This window comes from Xiphias gladius, chromosome 1, assembly GCF_016859285.1.
Source record: "Xiphias gladius isolate SHS-SW01 ecotype Sanya breed wild chromosome 1, ASM1685928v1, whole genome shotgun sequence".
NCBI classification, from domain to species: domain Eukaryota; kingdom Metazoa; phylum Chordata; class Actinopteri; order Istiophoriformes; family Xiphiidae; genus Xiphias; species Xiphias gladius.
The window spans coordinates 501,001-519,654 of record NC_053400.1 but is presented as its reverse complement, the minus strand read 5'-3'; the positions used below and the strand labels follow the sequence as shown (position 1 = coordinate 519,654).

The 18,654-nt window shown below is 37.0% G+C and overlaps 1 protein-coding gene across 1 annotated transcript in view; it reads left to right on the top strand.

Annotated features, from left to right (window-relative positions):
• LOC120795333 (anoctamin-9-like) overlaps window positions 1-18,654 on the top strand; it is a 60,922-nt gene that overhangs the window by 16,398 nt on the left and 25,870 nt on the right. The window contains exons 5-11 of the mRNA XM_040137185.1: window positions 5,395-5,444; window positions 5,650-5,708; window positions 6,279-6,358; window positions 7,483-7,617; window positions 7,916-8,009; window positions 9,702-9,762; window positions 14,019-14,101. Of these exons, the coding sequence (XP_039993119.1) occupies window positions 5,395-5,444; window positions 5,650-5,708; window positions 6,279-6,358; window positions 7,483-7,617; window positions 7,916-8,009; window positions 9,702-9,762; window positions 14,019-14,101 (562 nt within the window). The remainder of the gene's footprint in view (window positions 1-5,394; window positions 5,445-5,649; window positions 5,709-6,278; window positions 6,359-7,482; window positions 7,618-7,915; window positions 8,010-9,701; window positions 9,763-14,018; window positions 14,102-18,654) is intronic.

The window sequence follows — 18,654 nt, the reverse complement described above, 5'->3', positions numbered from 1 at the left end:
TTGGTGCCAACTGGCTACTAGCTGGGGCTTTTGATGCAAAATTATGAAATATGAAAAACAACATTTTTCAAACTACACTTAGGCTGTGAGTCCGATCTGCATCCAAACATGTAGACATATCATCTATGTATTCTCATCATCAAAAGTTATTAAAAGAGTTTTGTACTCCAAAAAATGCAAAAGTTATAAAGGAAAGACTTTTACTCATACAAAGGAAGTGATATCATATCTTTACATAAGTCTGTTCAGTTAACTTAAAAATTAATTTTTTTAAGTAATTTGCTATGCCACACTGAGAATTTCTGTGCAAAATTTTGTGCATATTGTGCCACTAGTTGATACTTTTACACAAAGTTGAAAAATATGCGAAAAACCTACTTTTTTAAACTCACGTTGAGAGGAAGTCCAATCCACATTAATTGTTATACCTAGTATCTAAGGACCCATCATGACTGGGACCCTAATGAGGATCACTCAACCCCAAGTTCAGGGTTAATGCAGGGTCAGCCAGACTTTCTGGAATACCCGACTGGAATACCCCTCAGAAACTTTCCAATCAATGTTTTCCTATCTTTTTGCTGCTCTCAACCTGAGACTTGCATCATGTCGTGGGCCAGAGGGTTCAACTTGAATTGCCTTGGCAGGCCACTGGGTGTGGTTTGTGCAGAGGACTTGGAAAACATTAATACATGCCTTCAGGTCTAGTTATTGTTACTATTATTATTTTTGAGCGATTGCAGTATAGTTATCTTTGCTCTTTATTATAGTCTGATTTCGGCCAAAGCAATGGTCACACTATAGTTAACCTTGCTCTTTATTATTATTATTCTCTCAGTTTTCTTCATCTGTTTTTTGATGCGCTACTATTGAACACGCTTGCAGTTAGACACATGGTTCGAAAGCTAAAATGTAAAGCATTTTTAGGAGCTATGAGCTATTCCTTTTGGTGCAGATATCTGTAACGATTGATTTCACATTCAATTTTCAATGATTTTTTTTTTAATGGTTTTAGATGGAGAATGAGCGAAGCATGATGAAACATGATGAATGTCTCAGGCTACAATGCTGATACTTCCCCATCCATCACATACTCAAAAATGATAGCGATAGTCTCACGATGTGGTGAGAAATGAGCTAACAAATATTGCAAAATGTCTTGGCTAATTTCTCTGCAACTGTCAGGTATAGAAGGAAAATGATGGTGTCTAAGGATGATGCTTAAAAGATGGATTTGGTCATGCCCAGTTGTGTCATAAAAGTTTTCTGCTATTTTGAATTACTTGCGAGACTTACTTATTACCTACATCCTTCATCCAAGCTTCATCGAACCAGTTCATCGAACTTGGTACGTACTATGGTTGGATGACCCCAAACACTTCCCACGTTTGATTTGAGATTTCATTTATCATTTTTCAATGATTGCCTAATCATTCAACTTTTTTGTGTCTTGAATGCTTCTTGAATGCTTCGTCCAATTGCAACCAAATTTGGTTCAAGTGAGACCATGAAGAAGACTGCATAGTTTTTTGCAGTAGGAGGCGCTATGGTTAAAAAAATTAAAATGGTTAATACAAATCGCTACTACTCCCAGATAGTGATGGCTAAAAACAAGGTGATAGCAATAGCACCACCGTGTGGCCAGTTACTAATGTTTTATTTGAGTAATGCTTTTACACCTACACGCCTGGTTGAAATTATTGGCACACCTGAATTTTAAGTACAGAATTTAGAATATCTTCAGAAATAAATGTAATTAACCAATTTTGTAGAATCAAAATACTCAATAAAATGTCCAAAGTTACTTTAAAAAAAAAAATGCTTTCATATAGTGAAATAAAAAATACATACATAAAATGTATGCTTGACACAATTATTGGCACCCTTTTGATGAATTTAAATTAGTTCTTCAAACAAAATAAAAAACGTAAGACTCACCCATGCTTAATTTTCATTGTTAACATGACCTCAATTAAACCAATGAATGATGGTTTTACTGCATAAAAAGGGGCTGATTGTTTTCAGTTTCTTTTTCACGATGACAAAGACACAGGAGCTGTCTGAGAGCATCAGAAATGCTATTATCGAAAAACATAACAATTCCAAACACTACAAGGCAATCTCCAAAATTGTAATGTTATCAATAAGTTTCACAGTCATAAAACTATTACGCTTCCAGGATGTGGTGCTAAGAAGAAACTCAACGAGAGAAGTCTGCGAAGGTGGATTGTGAAAAAAATACCACACAAGATATCTAAAGAGCTTCAGGCTGACCTGGAGCAATCTGGAGTGATGGTTTTAGCTCGTACCATATGCCGCACACTAAACCAATCAGGGCTGTATGGGCTAAGGCGAAGGAGGACACCACTATTGAAAGAAGGGCGCAAAAAGGCAAGAGTAATGTTTGCAAAAACTTTCATAGATTAGCCACAGTCTTTCTGGGATAATGTTCTGTGGACAAATGAAAATAAAGTGGAGCTCTTTGGGAATGCAATGCATCATTTTGTTTGTAGGTGATGAAATAAAGCTCATAAGGAAAAAAAACCCTACCTTCAGTAAAATATGGTAGAGGTTCTATCATGCTGTGGGGCTGCTTTGCTGCCTCTGGTACTGGAGGCATTGATTGTATCAAATGAATGATGAAATCAGAAGACTATAGCCATTTTAGAGTGAAATATGTTACCTAGTGTCAAAAAACTAGGTTTGAGGCGACGTTCTTGGGTCTTTCAGTAGGACAATGACCAAGGGCACACACCCAGCAGCGCAAAAGAATTGTTGCAAAAGAAAAGATGGACTGTTTTAAACTGGCTAGCAATGAGTCCTGACATAAATCCCATTGAAAAACTTTGGAGAGCTGAAATTTGCCATTGCAAAATGGCTCTTGCAAATTTAAAAGTGCCTGAATACATAGCAATGGACAAGTGGCAGAAACTACCAGCTGACAGGTGCAAAAAGCTTCTAGATTGCTACAAGAAACGTTTAGAGGCTGTCCTTGTTGGCAAAGGTTCTGCAACCAAATACTAGTGAAGGGTTCCAATAACTGTGTCTGGGGTACATTTTATGTTTGAATTATTTCACTATTATGGAAGTTTTTTGTTTTGTTTTCTTTTGTTCAGTAACCTTGGACTTTATTAAAATATTTTGATTATACAAAATGGGTAAATTTGCATTTATTTCTGAAGATATTCTAAATTCTGTACTTAAAATTGAGGGGTGCTAATAATTTCAACCAGAACTGTATATTATTCACGTATAACATCATTTTCTACCCATTTATCACCAGAAGCGACAGCAGCAGATGCGGCACACGCATTTTCTTCAGGAAATGCCAATGTTCTAGTTTGTGACACAAAGAGTGATTGACTTCTCGTTGTCATAACTTATCAAAGATAAGTTTTGTAGGTAAGATCATATTAAAATCAGAGCTGTAGTCCACATAGAGAATCTGTGCGTAAGTGTCAGGAACTTCTAAGTTCTTCAGAATGGAACAGAGACAGAGGAACACATACCTATTTGCCTTGTATGCAAACTGGTAGGGGTCTAAACTGACTGCACTGGATAGGTTTTGAAATTCTAGGTGCTCAAAGATTTTCATTATTACAGATCTTAGTGCATTATTCTGTAATCATTCAGGCAGACTTATAACATGCAGGAACTTTAAGTTCCTTGTTTAACAATATTGAAAACTGTAGCAAGTTCATCTGCACCACATTTTTTGGGTGGTGAAGGACACAAGCTCAGGGCCTGCTGCCTTCCTGCTGTTTTGTTTTTGTAGCAGGTTCCTCACCTCATGCTTCTCTTTGACAAATGAGGGAGTTAGGGAACTGGCTACTATTGGCTGTCTTATTAGGTTTTGATTGTTATCAAAGCAACTATATAATTCACTGAGACTGTCATGTAGCCTGGGGTCGTCATTGACTACTGTAACAGTGGTTCTATAGTTAGTGATCTGTTTTGGGCCTTGCCATACACCCCTGCTGTCACTGGCCTTGAGTCTTGTTGTCTAACCTGCAATTATAGTTAGCTTTAGCTGTTTTGACAGCTCTCTCAAAATCATATTTGCCCATCTTGTACAGTTCCCTGTCTTCAACCTTAAAGGCGGTGTGCTTATTTTTCCATAAATGTTTTATCTCCCTTCTGAACCAGGGCTTGTTGTTACTGTATATTATTACAGACTTACATGGAATGCACAATTTTTAAAGTTGGAGTACATTACATCCAATTAGACATTAGAGTAGAATACTCATACTGTGGAGCAATATTTCTGTCTTCTAAGCCGAACCAGAACACCAGCTCTTTTGCCTTGCTTCCTCAGCCGTAGCGGGTGTTTGCAGCTAGCTTTAGTTCCTCCTGCACTAGCCCTGGTATCTGTTGCTCCAACAACAAAATCACTTGAATAAAACTTCAGCTCTGGTTGATAGTTAACCATGTTGTCTTAGTTGTGTAGTAGAACCAGTCTTTCATATCTGAGCAATGTGATCCACACAAAGACACAAAAACAACAGACTAACAAAAAGAGCAACACCATGTTGCCATAGGACAATCCCATCTTGCCAACCCATAGGCTGGCACCATCTTGCCAACCTATGGGTTGTCCTGTATGGACAAAACACAGCAAATAATAAAAATTGATAAAAACTGATCATTTTACCCAACAAGATCTCCTCATACTTTCACCTTAAATTTTAGCTGCCGGCCAACAGAGTTTGTTATCCATGTCCAACGACCAGTCATCTCACTGTAAATGATCTGTGAAATATATGAACGCAGATTCTTTACTTCTGAAACAGAAACAGGTAGGAAATGTGGATCCACCAGAAATCGGATTCAGTAAAAAATGTTGGGAGGTGGGTTTTGTAAACCATGCAAACCATGCAAACATAAAGACATATTTCGGCATACAATCTGAATGAATAGAATATAGTGAGCATACAGTGCAGGTGAAAAGTGGAGCGTTCTCTACTGTTGCTCTTCTGTTTACATTTTAATAAATCTGCTCTTTTTGCCTTCTGACTCATTTCTTCAGATGCATTCCAATTAAATGTAAGCAGTAATGAGGCAGGATTTACAGCAGCACTGACGTTATTTTTTCTCATCTTTGTCAAAGAAATTTCACATGATACGTCTTTGAAGGTTGGGGCTGTGGATATGGATTTTAAAAATGGCTGCATCAGTTGTAATACCGCACCACAAAAGCCCAACACACTGTCAGTTTATATTCGGACACACAAAAAGCATGAGGTTGCAAAGCGAGAAAAGTTAACAGGACAGATGTAAAAAAGATTTTGGTTTGGTCTGGTGTACACCGACATCTGTACAGTCAAATGTTATATAAACCTGCTCAGTCTGACCATGCAGATGGACTTTCTTCACTAAAACTTTTTATTGTGTATTCAGGATCCGAATCATCCATTTCATCCTTCATCAGACCTTCATTAACACAGGAGGTGAGTATGATTAGTTTAATTAATTTTAGTAGTATAATATGTCGCTGTGTTGACCACCAGGAAACATGACAATATTTCATACACACAGACTTTTAAAAGGCCACCATGAATATTGATTATTTATAGAAAAGATATGAAGCATGTTGTGATATAGGACAGTAAACACTGCAGCCTTTCATGCAGATATGTTGTTTTCTTCTCTCAGAGAATCTGGAGGAACTGCTGATGAAAGATGTTTTTGAAACTGTATTCTGCCTCCATGAGGTGAGTCAACATTTGACCAAGTGCTGATGTCCCAATGTCCCGGAATGAGTACTCTAATATTTATCATCTGCTGATACTGAGTCAGATCTGATACTTACATTTACCTAAATGACACAGCTGCTCAGTGCTCACTCAACTACAAGCTGGACATGAGATCAATAAATATATACACAGCAGCAGAACATATGACATGTTGATTAAGTACTGAATGAATAAAATTATTAATACTAAATATTATCTGACACATTGAAATAACAGCACTTGCTAAATCTGACACAACTTATTTTTCACATGCTGAAAAAACATCCAGAAAAAACATGCTGAAGGACTGAAGTTGATTATTTGAAATTGATTGTTTTTGTTACAAGACATAAATATTTCTCTCTCTACCATTGAGAGTAAGAGCCATCAAAGTGAACACAGGAAATATTTGAACACACTTTGAAAAACATTTGGCCCATATGTTGTGATGTTGATTTGAAACCTGTTCAATGTATTATTTCATTGTATTATAATATAGGCTAAAGAAACCTAATGTCTGTATGTTGATATTTCTTCCATTATTTTCAGAGAAAGAAGCAGAAACAGCTGAGGAAGAAATGGGCTCAATGGTCTGGTCTGTTTTCAGGACAACCAGTCAATGACATCAAGTCAGTAAATCTATGGCAACATTGCATTTCCTGTTTTGGGGGTGTTGGAGATGCACTTTTCTTGATTTTGTCTGATGGGGGACCCACGGTGTCAGAGTGTGAAAATCTCTGGTTTAGATGGAAGTCTTGGATGGTCCATGTGGATTGTAAAAATATAATTTCACAATATGTCTACAGAAATAGAGTCAAATTGGGGAAATGATGCAAGCCTGAACGTGTAGCCGTGTTTATGTATTAATTTAAAAAAATATTATCTCTTCCTGGACTTTCTCAAATCATACTGATGACATACATTGTTTGGATAATACTTTTGGATAATACATAATACTGGTCTAAAGGCCAAAATGTTCATACCTGTTCTGAAATTAGAGGTGGAGTAAAAAGCTGGAATCTCACTATCGCTCCCATCTCAGAAGAATTATATTGTTCTTGTCTCATCGCAATAAATTGTAGAAATGTGGATAACAGGGCAGACTTTCAGACAGTTTCTTCTCTGACATTCATGGTGTTGCACTCATTTTTTCAATGAGCTCAAAAAGTAACAGAATTAGTTCTGTCTAGAATGAAAAAAGAGAGACTTACCACCATGTTTGTTTGACTCTTTCTGAGGCGTTTGAAGACAGTCACAGTACCAGCATTTTTTTTGGATCATTTTAGATGGACGCTACTTGTCCGTCTCATCGAACACTACACCTGTGGAGGAGCCCACCTGAAGACTGTGTTTGTTCATCATCAATCTGGTAGAGATAGTGTGACCGGCTGCTGCCCCTTTAGCTCTTTAAGAGTAGAGCTGCTGAGAGGAAAACTGGTTCTGAAGACAGTGACGGATGTAACAGAGTCAAAGTGGATTTTAATTGAACACTTCAGTGGAGCTTAACTGCCCCTGACTTTTCATGTCTGGTGGGAATTTGGGGTTAGACCAAACAAAGTTCATCTTTGATCTCATCAGACCAGAGAACATCCAGGCAAACATTGACCCAGAAGTCATGTGAAACTTTACTCTCAAAAAATGAAACCAGTCCTCTGTGAATCAAGGTGTTAAAACAGTTAAACATGAAAAAGTACAAGGTTTTATAGTCTCTAGTGTGTTGACGTGTTTGTCTGTCTGTGTTTCCTCCCTGCAGATGTTACTTTGGAGAGAAGGTGGCTCTGTACTACCTGTGGCTGGGCTGGTACACCAAGCTGCTGTTTCCAGCTGCTGCTCTGGGCATTGTAGTGTTCTTGTATGGACTTGCCTTTTTCAACACCAACCCTCTCATGTGAGTCAACTATGTAGAAGTCATAAAATATGGTAAATGTTCCTTTTTCACTAACATAACTGTAGAGTGTATAGAATTTGAAAATATATGACTTCTAGTGGTAGTATCAAAAAATGCATTTCCCTTTTTAGATGAACAGAGGATTTCTTACATTGGACTTCAGGAGAGCCAAGCAAAGCCAAACCTTCCTGTTAATCATGTTTGTGCAGAAAAGCAGCAGCTGAATCATTACCACAATGTGACTGATCTTTTATTTCCATTAACCTTTTAATCTTTATATCTTTATGTGTGTCCTCAGTAAGGAAGTGTGTAACTCCAGCATCATCATGTGTCCTCGCTGTGATAAGAGGTGTACAGTGTGGCAGCTGTCAGACACCTGCGCCTACGCTAAGGTGAAATCCTCTTATCACTGTCACTTTTTCTGTTCATCTGTTAAGCAGCTGGTTGAAGTGAACATCTGCTGTAAAGATGTATGAATCTGTATGAATGTAATGTTTGTATGTGTATAGTTGTAACTCACTTAAAATGGATTGTAACACACAAACTAGTTCTGACATCTGCCAGATATAAGGTGTAACATTAATAACGATCAGATCATGAGTTTGTGTGACCAAACTAAAACTTGGGGTATTTATCTCTGTGAAGGCCTCATTCGTACATAACAATAACCTTAATCAACTACATATGAAGAGATGGAAAGGGTAACTCTGGGCCACTTGTGAGAATTAGATTACAAAAGAAATATCATAATAGCAGATATTCAAATATTCACCATATAATATATTCACCATATATATGTATATTTATATCTCTATATATATATATATATATATATATATATATATATATATATATATATATATATATATGTATATATATATATATATATATATATATATATATATGTATATATATATATATATATATATATATATATATATATATATATATGTATATATATATATATATATGTATATATATATATATATATATATGTATATATATATATATATATATATGTATATATATATATGTATATATATATATATATATGTATATATATATGTATATATATATATATATATATATATATATATATACACATATATATACATATATATATATACATATATATATATATACACACATATATATATATATATATATATATATATATATATATATATATATATATATATATATGTATATATATATATGTATATATATGTATATATATATATATATATATATATATATATATATATATATATATATATATATATATATATATATATATATGTATATATATGTATATATGTATATATATGTATATATATGTATATATGTATATATGTATATATGTATATGTATATATATATGTATATGTATATATATGTATATATATATGTATATGTATATGTATATGTATATGTATATATATATATATATATATATATATATGTATATATATATATGTGTGTGTGTATATATATGTATATATAACACCTCTATCTACTCACCAGCTGATGATATATGTAAAAGACTTTGAAATAAAGGCGCAATCCATGAAACAACAAGACAGAGCTTATCCATGTGTGTTCCTCACAGGGGATATGTTGGTTTGAAAAAACTTTTTCTAATGTGCTAATCTTAGCAGCTTACATTATAGATAAACACACAGACTAATCTATTTTTAATACCTCTGGTCATGATTTTTCGATTTTGGAAAGTCTAAAATGAGGACACAACCCTCCAGGCTTTCCAAACGAATCACTCTCACTTCAGGCCCATACACAGAGCTTTATCGTGTACAGAAATCCAGAGATGGACAGAGCAACAAGTGTTTATATACAGTATTTTCGGACAGGGAATGGTCATTGAAATTACAACAAATCAGCTGACACAAGCAGGCTGTTACAAATATTTCTTAGTGACCAAGTAAGAAAAGCTGCATTGAGTGATGAATAGGTTTTTTTTGGATTTTAGAAACAAACATTAAACCCAGTCCTGTTGTTTATTTGTGTTGTAATGGATTTTCAATCTTCCCTCCTCATGTCATTCATGATTTGTCTGTATCCACACAGGTCAGCCATCTATTTGACAATGAGGGCACTGTGGCTTTTGCTATGTTCATGGCAATCTGGGGTGAGTCTCTCATCTGCTCTAATGATATGTCAAATCTAATGTAATGTGTTATTATGTCTAATCTAATGTGATCTAATGTGTTGTCTCATCTAATCTGCTCTATTGTCATGTCTAATCCAGTGGTTCTCAATCTTTTCGAGCCACAGAGCCAACAAGGGCGCTGTAAATGACTGGTGTTGCTCTGTCTAACTGAATTTCCCATTGAGCTGATTTTAAAGCTTCTAAGTAATCTGCCGCTGAAGGAGTTTCTAAGTTTTTTTCTCCAGGGTGACTTTGTGTGGACCCCTTTCAACCAAGTTTACAATGGTTTCGTACATGAGCATGAGTCCACCTGCGGGCAGGACAGAAGTCGTTCCGAGGCCTGGAGGACCTAGGGTAGAATGGTGATCCTGCCTGGCTTACTTCAGCCTTTCTCACATTAGGCCTGTCATTTCCACTTAATAGGGTTCTGTTCCGGTCAACCCGGGTCCAATTGTGGTTAGAAGTATTCCTCTATGCATAGAGGGGGTAAAACTTGCTCACGATAGACTCTGTGACATTGATCTGGTATTTTGTTATAAGAAGTCCATTTTGAAAAAGAAGCATTGTAGTTTGATATTTTCTCCTGGAGGCAGTATCAGGGTGGAGTTTAATCTAATCCCACTTCATACTTTTATGCTATTCACCGAGGCGTTTGTTGGGTTTGATATGCAACTATGTATGCGACTAAACTATACTCGGGGGCAAGGTTGTGGTGCAGTGTAAGTCTACTTTCCCAGATGGGGATTCTTCTTCCTATTTCCTTTTCCAGTAGTTGTCTGCATTCTGCTTGGAATTTTTCTCCTTTTATTGCTGCAGCTGGTGAGATAACTGTTCACTGGATTCAGGAGCATGCCATGTGAGGCTGAAAGCATGAAATCCTTTAGGTTTAACGCTACGACATGAATTCCCCAGTTACATATTTGATATCTGTACTCCAGGGGGACTCCTGGTTGCTCAGGGCTTTAAGGGGGTGCTGTTAGAGGGTTTGGGAGGGCTATTTTTCCTCCATGGTTTAGGAGTATGTTTTTTTTTCTAGTCCCATTTTCACTATCTAAACTCCAGGTGCATTCGCTGTCTGCGTTCCCTGAGTAATTCATGAGTTCTACAGCTGTCATCATCTTTATGAAGGCTATCTCTCCTTGTTCTCACTGCTTTATGAATCTCCGGAGTATAATTACTTGTCATCCCTTCAGAGTTTGGGGTAACTGTACTTCTTGGCTTGAAAAGGCTACTCTGTCAGATACAACTATTTTGTTTTTGTTTTTTTTAATTATTATTTTTTGGGGCATTTTATACCTTTGTTTGACAGCAGCAATGAAGATTGACAGGGAATGCGGAGAGGGAGAGAGTCGCGGAGTGACATGCAGTACGCCCACATGGTATGCGTCCTCACCAATCGTCTATCGGGTCAACCCAACTATCTGGTATTTACTCTGATTAGTTTTGGTAATGTTGGTTTCATGATATTTTACCTCTTGGTCGATTACTATCAAAATATAATTAGTTTAAATTATCTTTAAATTATATTTTATAGCCTTTGGTAATGTTAGTTTTATTACTCTTTACCTGTCGGTCGAACTAATTTGATGACTTGAGTTATGTCATCAAGTGATAGCATGCTATCAGGTTTTTTCAACCTTTAGGGTTGGTCAATGGATTTCAACTGGTTAACTGGCCATATTAGCTGGATTGAATCAATTTTGTACTACAGCTCTACTGGAGAGGGCCTCACCAGGCTACTTTTACCCATTTGTGGTGTCCCTGTTCGGGTGCCATGTTAACTGATTCTGATGGACTCCAAACTCTAATGCAAGTGTCAACCTGGGTACTGCTTAGGAGCCTAGACCACAGTCCAGTGAAATCCCGTTCCTATTAGGTTGGTGCTATTTGACCGCTCACATGTACTGCTGTAGGACTGGAGTTACTAGGACTACTATACTGCCTCCTGTCTATCAGCTAGGTTGCTAGGTTTGTCAAGGCTTTACATATTGTAGCAGTGCACCAGGGTGAACGAGAATGAATACCTTCCCCAGTGTCTCTAATCAAAAGGTAAGATAATAATAAGAACACGGTAACTTGTTCTTATGTATATAAGTGAAATCAGTATGTGTTAAAGAGGTCTCTTCTCCTCCTAGAAATGTGGTAGTGTCTGACAGAGAGCCACAGCAGGTATACCCCTTGTTCTAGGCTTAACCTTGGATACAATGGCTCCTGTACTAACAATTCTAACACTTCCCTCTCTTGAAGGGTATAGATTAGCATATCTAACATATTGGAGATTTGTTAGAAAGCAAGGGACCTTACCGAAAAAGAGTTGAGAAGCTTTGGATGAGTGAGCGGACAGGAACAAAAAGATGAAAAAATGTCTGTCTTTCATTAGATCAAACCAATGGACGTTTTATTCAGCACAGCAAGCAAATACAATATCTAAAAATATAGAAAAAAAAAGGACCTTAAGGATACCAAGGTCCTTCTTCAGTCTTCTCCCAAAGCTTCTTCTGATCTAAGATCTACCTGAGAAGAACTGCACCCTTCTCAGAGTTACAGCTTTTATATGGCTGGAGCTGAAAGGATGGGTTCAGTACTTCTATCATATCAGCAATCCATAAATTGTATACATTTTAGAATTCTAGGGATTTAATTGGTTTATACTCAAAAGCATTTCTTTGGTTATATGAAACAGGCGTTCAGTGAATACGAACGCAGATGATACAAATATGGTTAGTGCACGTGATCTTACATAAGCAAGGTCTTGTTTTCTGAGAACTTACACAGACACTGCTGTTCTGAGAACGATGCCCTACTGAGGGAGGTTTGAAAGTACCATTTCACCTACAACTGATCTACTCTTTTACTCTTTTAACAACAGGCTATTCAACCGTACATCACACATATAAAACAATTTAAACAACAGCTCTCACATGTCCCTTCAGTTTATGGATACAAGCAGTCACTTTCTGTCTTCTCTTCCTTTTTTTCCTTTTCTTGTATGGTCGCTTAACAGGGGAGCTCTCTTGATCTGGGTCCTCTCCTAACAACAGAACACGTCACTTAGTGCGGTGTCTTAACCCACTTGCTTTTCCATGGTTGTAAATAGAGCTCTTGGCCCTTATTCCATTTTGCCCCCTCTGTAGCAATACATAGACAGAAGGGAAACGACAGGGAAATTAAGGGACTGTCAACAAGAGAGAGAAAGAGATAGAGAGAGAGAGAGAGAGAGAGAGAGAGAGAGCTACAAACCATAAACAGCTGTTTCTATGTGCCTCCCCCTGCTGATTTCGAGTGATAATTGTGAATCCTCTGAATAATAAATGTAAATAAGTAATAAATAATGCTTTGTTTGTGATGATAGTTTTGTCATCAGCTAGCACCTTGGCGTTGTCCCATGTGCTCCAGGAACTGTGGATTTTTGATGCGTTCCATGACCTTTTCTCTCGCTTGACCCGCTGGAACAGCACCATCTCTGTGTTCCAGGATTTCCTGATTCTGGAACACAGAGACAAACTCAAACAGGAAGACAAATGCTTTGCCCACAGATGGAACAACTACAATTCACTTTTGTCTTTAATTAGTGCTGTTAGACTGCTGTCAGGTGACCCACGTTGAGACACCTTGTTTGCCTGAGTCTTGAGCTGGAATATTTTTTCTGGAAAGCCATTGCTCCATAGTCGTTTTCATGTGATAGCTAGCAAAACTGGCCATGGCTGCTTGGTTAAGCATGATACTGTGGCACAAAAACACCAAAATGAAACATTTTTTTGAATGTCGAATCAGAAACTCTTGCTTGCACAATTTGACTCTCATAAACACACTCAATAAAATCTATTCTAAGGCAAATTTTATCACTGGTACAGGCGATGTAATGTAAAAACTATTCCCCAGTCTAAAATATGTTGATTTATTTTTTATTTGTTTTTTTTTTCTCCACAACCATCTAGTGACCCCCAGAAATTACCCCCAGGTTGAGAACAACTGGTCTAATGTAATGTTATGTGTTGTCATGTCTAATGAAATGTGATGTCTAATCTAATGTGATTTGTTGTCATATCTACTGTGATCAAATCTGATGTCTAATATAATGTAACCTATTTTTATGTCTAATCTAATGTGATCTATTGTCATGTCTGTTGTGGTTTACTCTGGTGTCTAATGTGATCTATTGTCATGTCTAATCTAATGTGAACTCCGCATCACTGTGTGATCTATTTTGATGTGGAGTTCTTGTGTGTTTTCAGCTACTCTGTTCCTGGAGCTGTGGAAGAGGCATAGAGCCAGACATGTTTCAAAGTGGAAGGTCTATGACTGGTGTGAAGAAGAGGTATTGCTGTCTCCATCAAGTCACTTTGTTTAAAGACAATCTGAGTCTAGATACTGTGTAGTTATCTGTTATTTAGTAATAGTTCTTTGCCTTGGATGTAATACACTTCAGCCTACAATATAATGACTGACAGGTTCCAAAAATCTCAAACTGTTTTAAAGTTGATCGTGAAAGTTAAATCTTTGAAAAACATACCATGAATGAAGAAAATAAATTCCGTGAAAGTATTTTTCTGTATTATCAATGTGAACCCATAATCATAAGCAGGAAAAAATATTCTGTAAATGAATATTTAAAAATGTAAAGTAAACTGAAACTTGCAAACAAAGCTCCAGTCATGTAATCACTGTGATTATATGTACAAAAGTATCCTGGTTTTTGATCAGGTTTTTGGAGTATCCAGGTTATATGTTGCACGTGGAAACATCTTATCCTGGTTTTGAGAAACCTGGATATTCTATATGGAGTGCTCAGATAGAACCGGGATAATTATGGCATTTAAATACCCGATTCAAGTTTCATACTTTGTTGGTAAAGACCTTAGTGGCTGATATGGAGAGAATCAAGAAACAACTGCACACAGATTATCAGAAACCTGGATATTGTTAGAAACATGTACATTCTCTGATCACTTTATTAGGAACACCTGTGTACATGCTAATTCATGCAGTTATCCAATTAGCCAATCATGTGGCCGCAGTGCAATGCATAAAATCATGAAGATACAGGTCAGGAGCTTGCGTTAATGTTCACTATCAACATCAGAATGAAGAAAAAATGTGATCTCATTGACTTTGACCATGGCATGATTATTGGTGCCAGATGGGCTGGTTTGAGTATTTCTGACACTGCTGATCTACTGGGATTTTGGTGCATAACACATACACATCCCAAGTTTTTCTCCCACAGCATTTTAAAGTTTTTTTTACAGTCATTGCTGAGCTGTTGGTTGGAGGTTATACAGTTCCTGATTTGTAGATACTTCCAAAAATGATCTTTTCCCTTGAGGTTATATTTTTTCTAATTACATCGCAGTATGAGATAAATACACGCTCTAAATATAAATCAGCTATAGTACATACTGTATCCCATTAAGGTGCTACTTCCTCCAATATACTTGTGTCTTTCCAGTGCTAATCACAGAGTTATGCCGTAAGGAAGAATATAATTGTTTACAATATGATGATTTATACGTCTTATGTGTTTTGGTCCAGATCTTTTTGTTGTGAAACATGGGTTTCCATTCAATACATAAATGGAAATGACGTCTTATTTTCCTTAGTAAACCACTCTAATTGGTTGTCTATTTTACGGTGTTTGGTTATTTTGACCATTTCAAAAGGAAATATAGTATAATCTTGAATCTTGAATCTGGTAACCCTAGGCCTCCTTTGTCCCTAGGCGAACACATTTTACTTAATTTAATCCTTGGTTTTTCCCCTCCCATAAAAAGTCCTTATTTATTGTATCATATTGTTTTAAGATCTGAGGAGATACAATAACTGGTAACATCATACTTATATAATTGAATTGAGGTGCAACCACCATTTTTATTGCATTAACCTTCCACCATAACGTGAGCTTAATTTTCCCCCATTTATCTAAATTACTTTTAATTTTTTGTAGCACTGGTTCAAAATTTAATGTAGGCATTTCCTCCACTTCCAGGCAAAGGGCAAAGATCTTAATTAAAATCTCGCTGTCCACATTAATCAGACTTACAGGTCAAACATTAGAGGGATTTGTTTTCCCTATCTTTTTAAGGTATTACTGATATTAAGGCTTCGTTGAATGTTGGGGGAAGAGATCCTAATGTAAAGGCCTCCTTATGTATGTCAGTGTATTTTCGTTTACCCATGTCGGTGACCGTTCACTGTGCAACCATTCTGTTAACAGATAAGTCAAAGCAATCCTGTTTATCAATCTGCATTACAGTTCATCTTTATTTTTTTTGCCACATTAGTGCTTGTGAAACTTCATGTAAACCGCAGCATTGCTGGAGAGGCGAGTGTATATCTCACATTAAGCTGCTGCAGTGTTTTCTTAATGTTTGTGAAGATTTTCCTCTTCTTGGCCAGTTCCTTTGATATATCGGGAAACACAGATAGTCTGAGGCCTGTTTTTCCTCTTGTAGCTCTCAATACTTTCTCCCTTGCTGACTGTCGAAGAAATCTAATTAGCACGGGTCTGGGTGATCTTCATTGGGTTTTGGAGCTGGTGCACTGTGTGCTCTTTCAATTTCAAATTTACCTTCCACATCAATTCCGAGCCCTTCACTCAAAACTCTATTCACACACGTCTCCAGTGTGCCGTTCGTTCCTTTCAGCCCAACTAGTCTCACATTATCTGTGGTTTTCAAGCACCTGGTTGCAATCCCATAAAGCTTTCATCCTTTTTTCTCCGTGCTTTCTGTTCTTCACAAGCTGCTCAGTCATATCTTCCAGGTGGGAGATTCACCCCTCTGCTCTCCTCCAGTAATTCAGTAATTTTTTCCTTGATAGTTAATATGTCTGCTGCCACCCCCTGCAGTGTAGTACTCAATCAATGCATTTTCCACATGAAAATATAAAATAATAAAAATAAAACTAGTAATAGGGCTAATAATTAGACTAATAATAATAATAATAATAATAATGATGAGACTAATAATAAAAATAATAATAATAATTGTAGCAGTGGGTGTTTAGCAGGATCATGGGGGCAGTAGGTGGCTTGCGATCACAGATCCAGTCCCTGCAGCTCCAGAGGCAGAAGTACCTGCATATCCAACGGGAGGAGAGAGGAGAGATACAAGAAAGCACAAAACTACAAGGGAGAGAAGATGCCGAGTTAGTAATATGCATTAATGGGATATGAATGTGTACAGATGGAGAGTGGGAGAGAGGGAGGGGTGGTTCAACGCAATCCCGAGCCAGCTTTAACTATAAGCTTTATCAATAAGGAAAGTTTTAAGCCTACTCTTGAACTCTTACATCCTTGAGTCTTCTTGGGTATGACATGACAAGCTTTCAACACCTGGATTTAGGGATTTTCTGCCATTCTTCTCTGCCAATCCTCTCAAGCTCTGTCAGGTTGAATCAGGACTGTTAGTGTGTCATTCAGCCATTTTCAGGCTGAATGATCCGGGAGAGCCCTGACTTCAACCCAATTGAACATTTCTCAAGAGAACTGAAAATAGCTGTTCACTGACGGTCCCCAACCAACCATAATCTGTCCATTAGTGCGATATGTAAAGAAAAACAGAAGAGCAACTATTCCTCAGGTGACTGAGAATGTCAATGCAGGATGTGTGTGTGGCATTTTGTGTAAGACAGCGCTCTCCACCACTATAATCAAAACACCAAATGAGGGAACATCTTTTGTTCCCTTATTTTTGTTCATCTTATTGTCTGGAGTTCTGCCCAAAAGATTCAGTTTTTGTCTCATTAAATCAGAGAATATTTTTCCTCATCCTCATCCTTCCTCATCCTTCCGGTTTTTGCCCTCTAGTGCACACATGTTTTCCTCAGCTCTCTTTTTGCTACATGCTTTTTGCTTTTTTCAAAAATTAAATTTCCAAAATATTCTTCCAAAAAGAGCTATTGGCGCTAACAAAAACATCTATTGTAGAATTGCAGAACGGTACAAAAGTTTACTTTTGGGACACGGTACAGTTTCAGAGCCATGCCACAGATTAAGCTGCTAGCCTAGCCTAGTATATAAAGCTTCTCTAACCAGCAAAAGACAACGTAAAAGCTATGTCTCCAAATGCACAAAAATCAGTGAGCTACATGGAGTGTGAGCGACTAATCGAGAGGATAATGCAGCCTGAAAAGATAATTGAAACGTTGCATCAAATATGTAAGAGTGAACAATTCATTGACACAGATTTTTATACACTGGATTACATCAAATGTTGAGCATTCCCTCAGGGATTTGGCTGAAATGGTCCCCTGGAAATGTCTTAAAACTACTGGATTAGCTGCAGAGGCTCCCAAACCAGCCTTCCCTCGCTTCTTACTGGTACAGCATTGGCACTAGACCGAAAGCATCACCTCTGGCCGGGACTTAGTCTAACGCCCTTCTCTAGCAAGAAATCAAATAAGAAAGCACTAATTCACTACCTTAATTCTCATTGCAAAACAGGTACGTGCCATTGACTGAATGAAATGTGTGATGGTTCTAATTATATTTAGCCAAGGGAAGCTAATCACATTGCTACCATTAAAGCTAACCAAAAGAGGAGGAAACAATGTTAACTCCACAACCGATAACCCAGACACTTCTGATTGGGGACTCTATAACCAAGCATTTAAGAATTGCAAATACATTTGCAAAAAACCCACAAAATGTTTTTACTTTGTCAATATGGGATATTGAGTGAAGACTGATGGGCAAAAAATGCCAATTTTACCCATCTACAATTAAATCTATGACATAAATAAAGTGTGCAAAAAGTGAAGGGGTTTGAATACATTCTGAAGCCACTGTATCTGTGTGTATTACATGACAACACGTTTGGGTTCAAGTTTCAGTTTTCGTGTTTTTAATTCATGGATTTTATTTCTAAAATT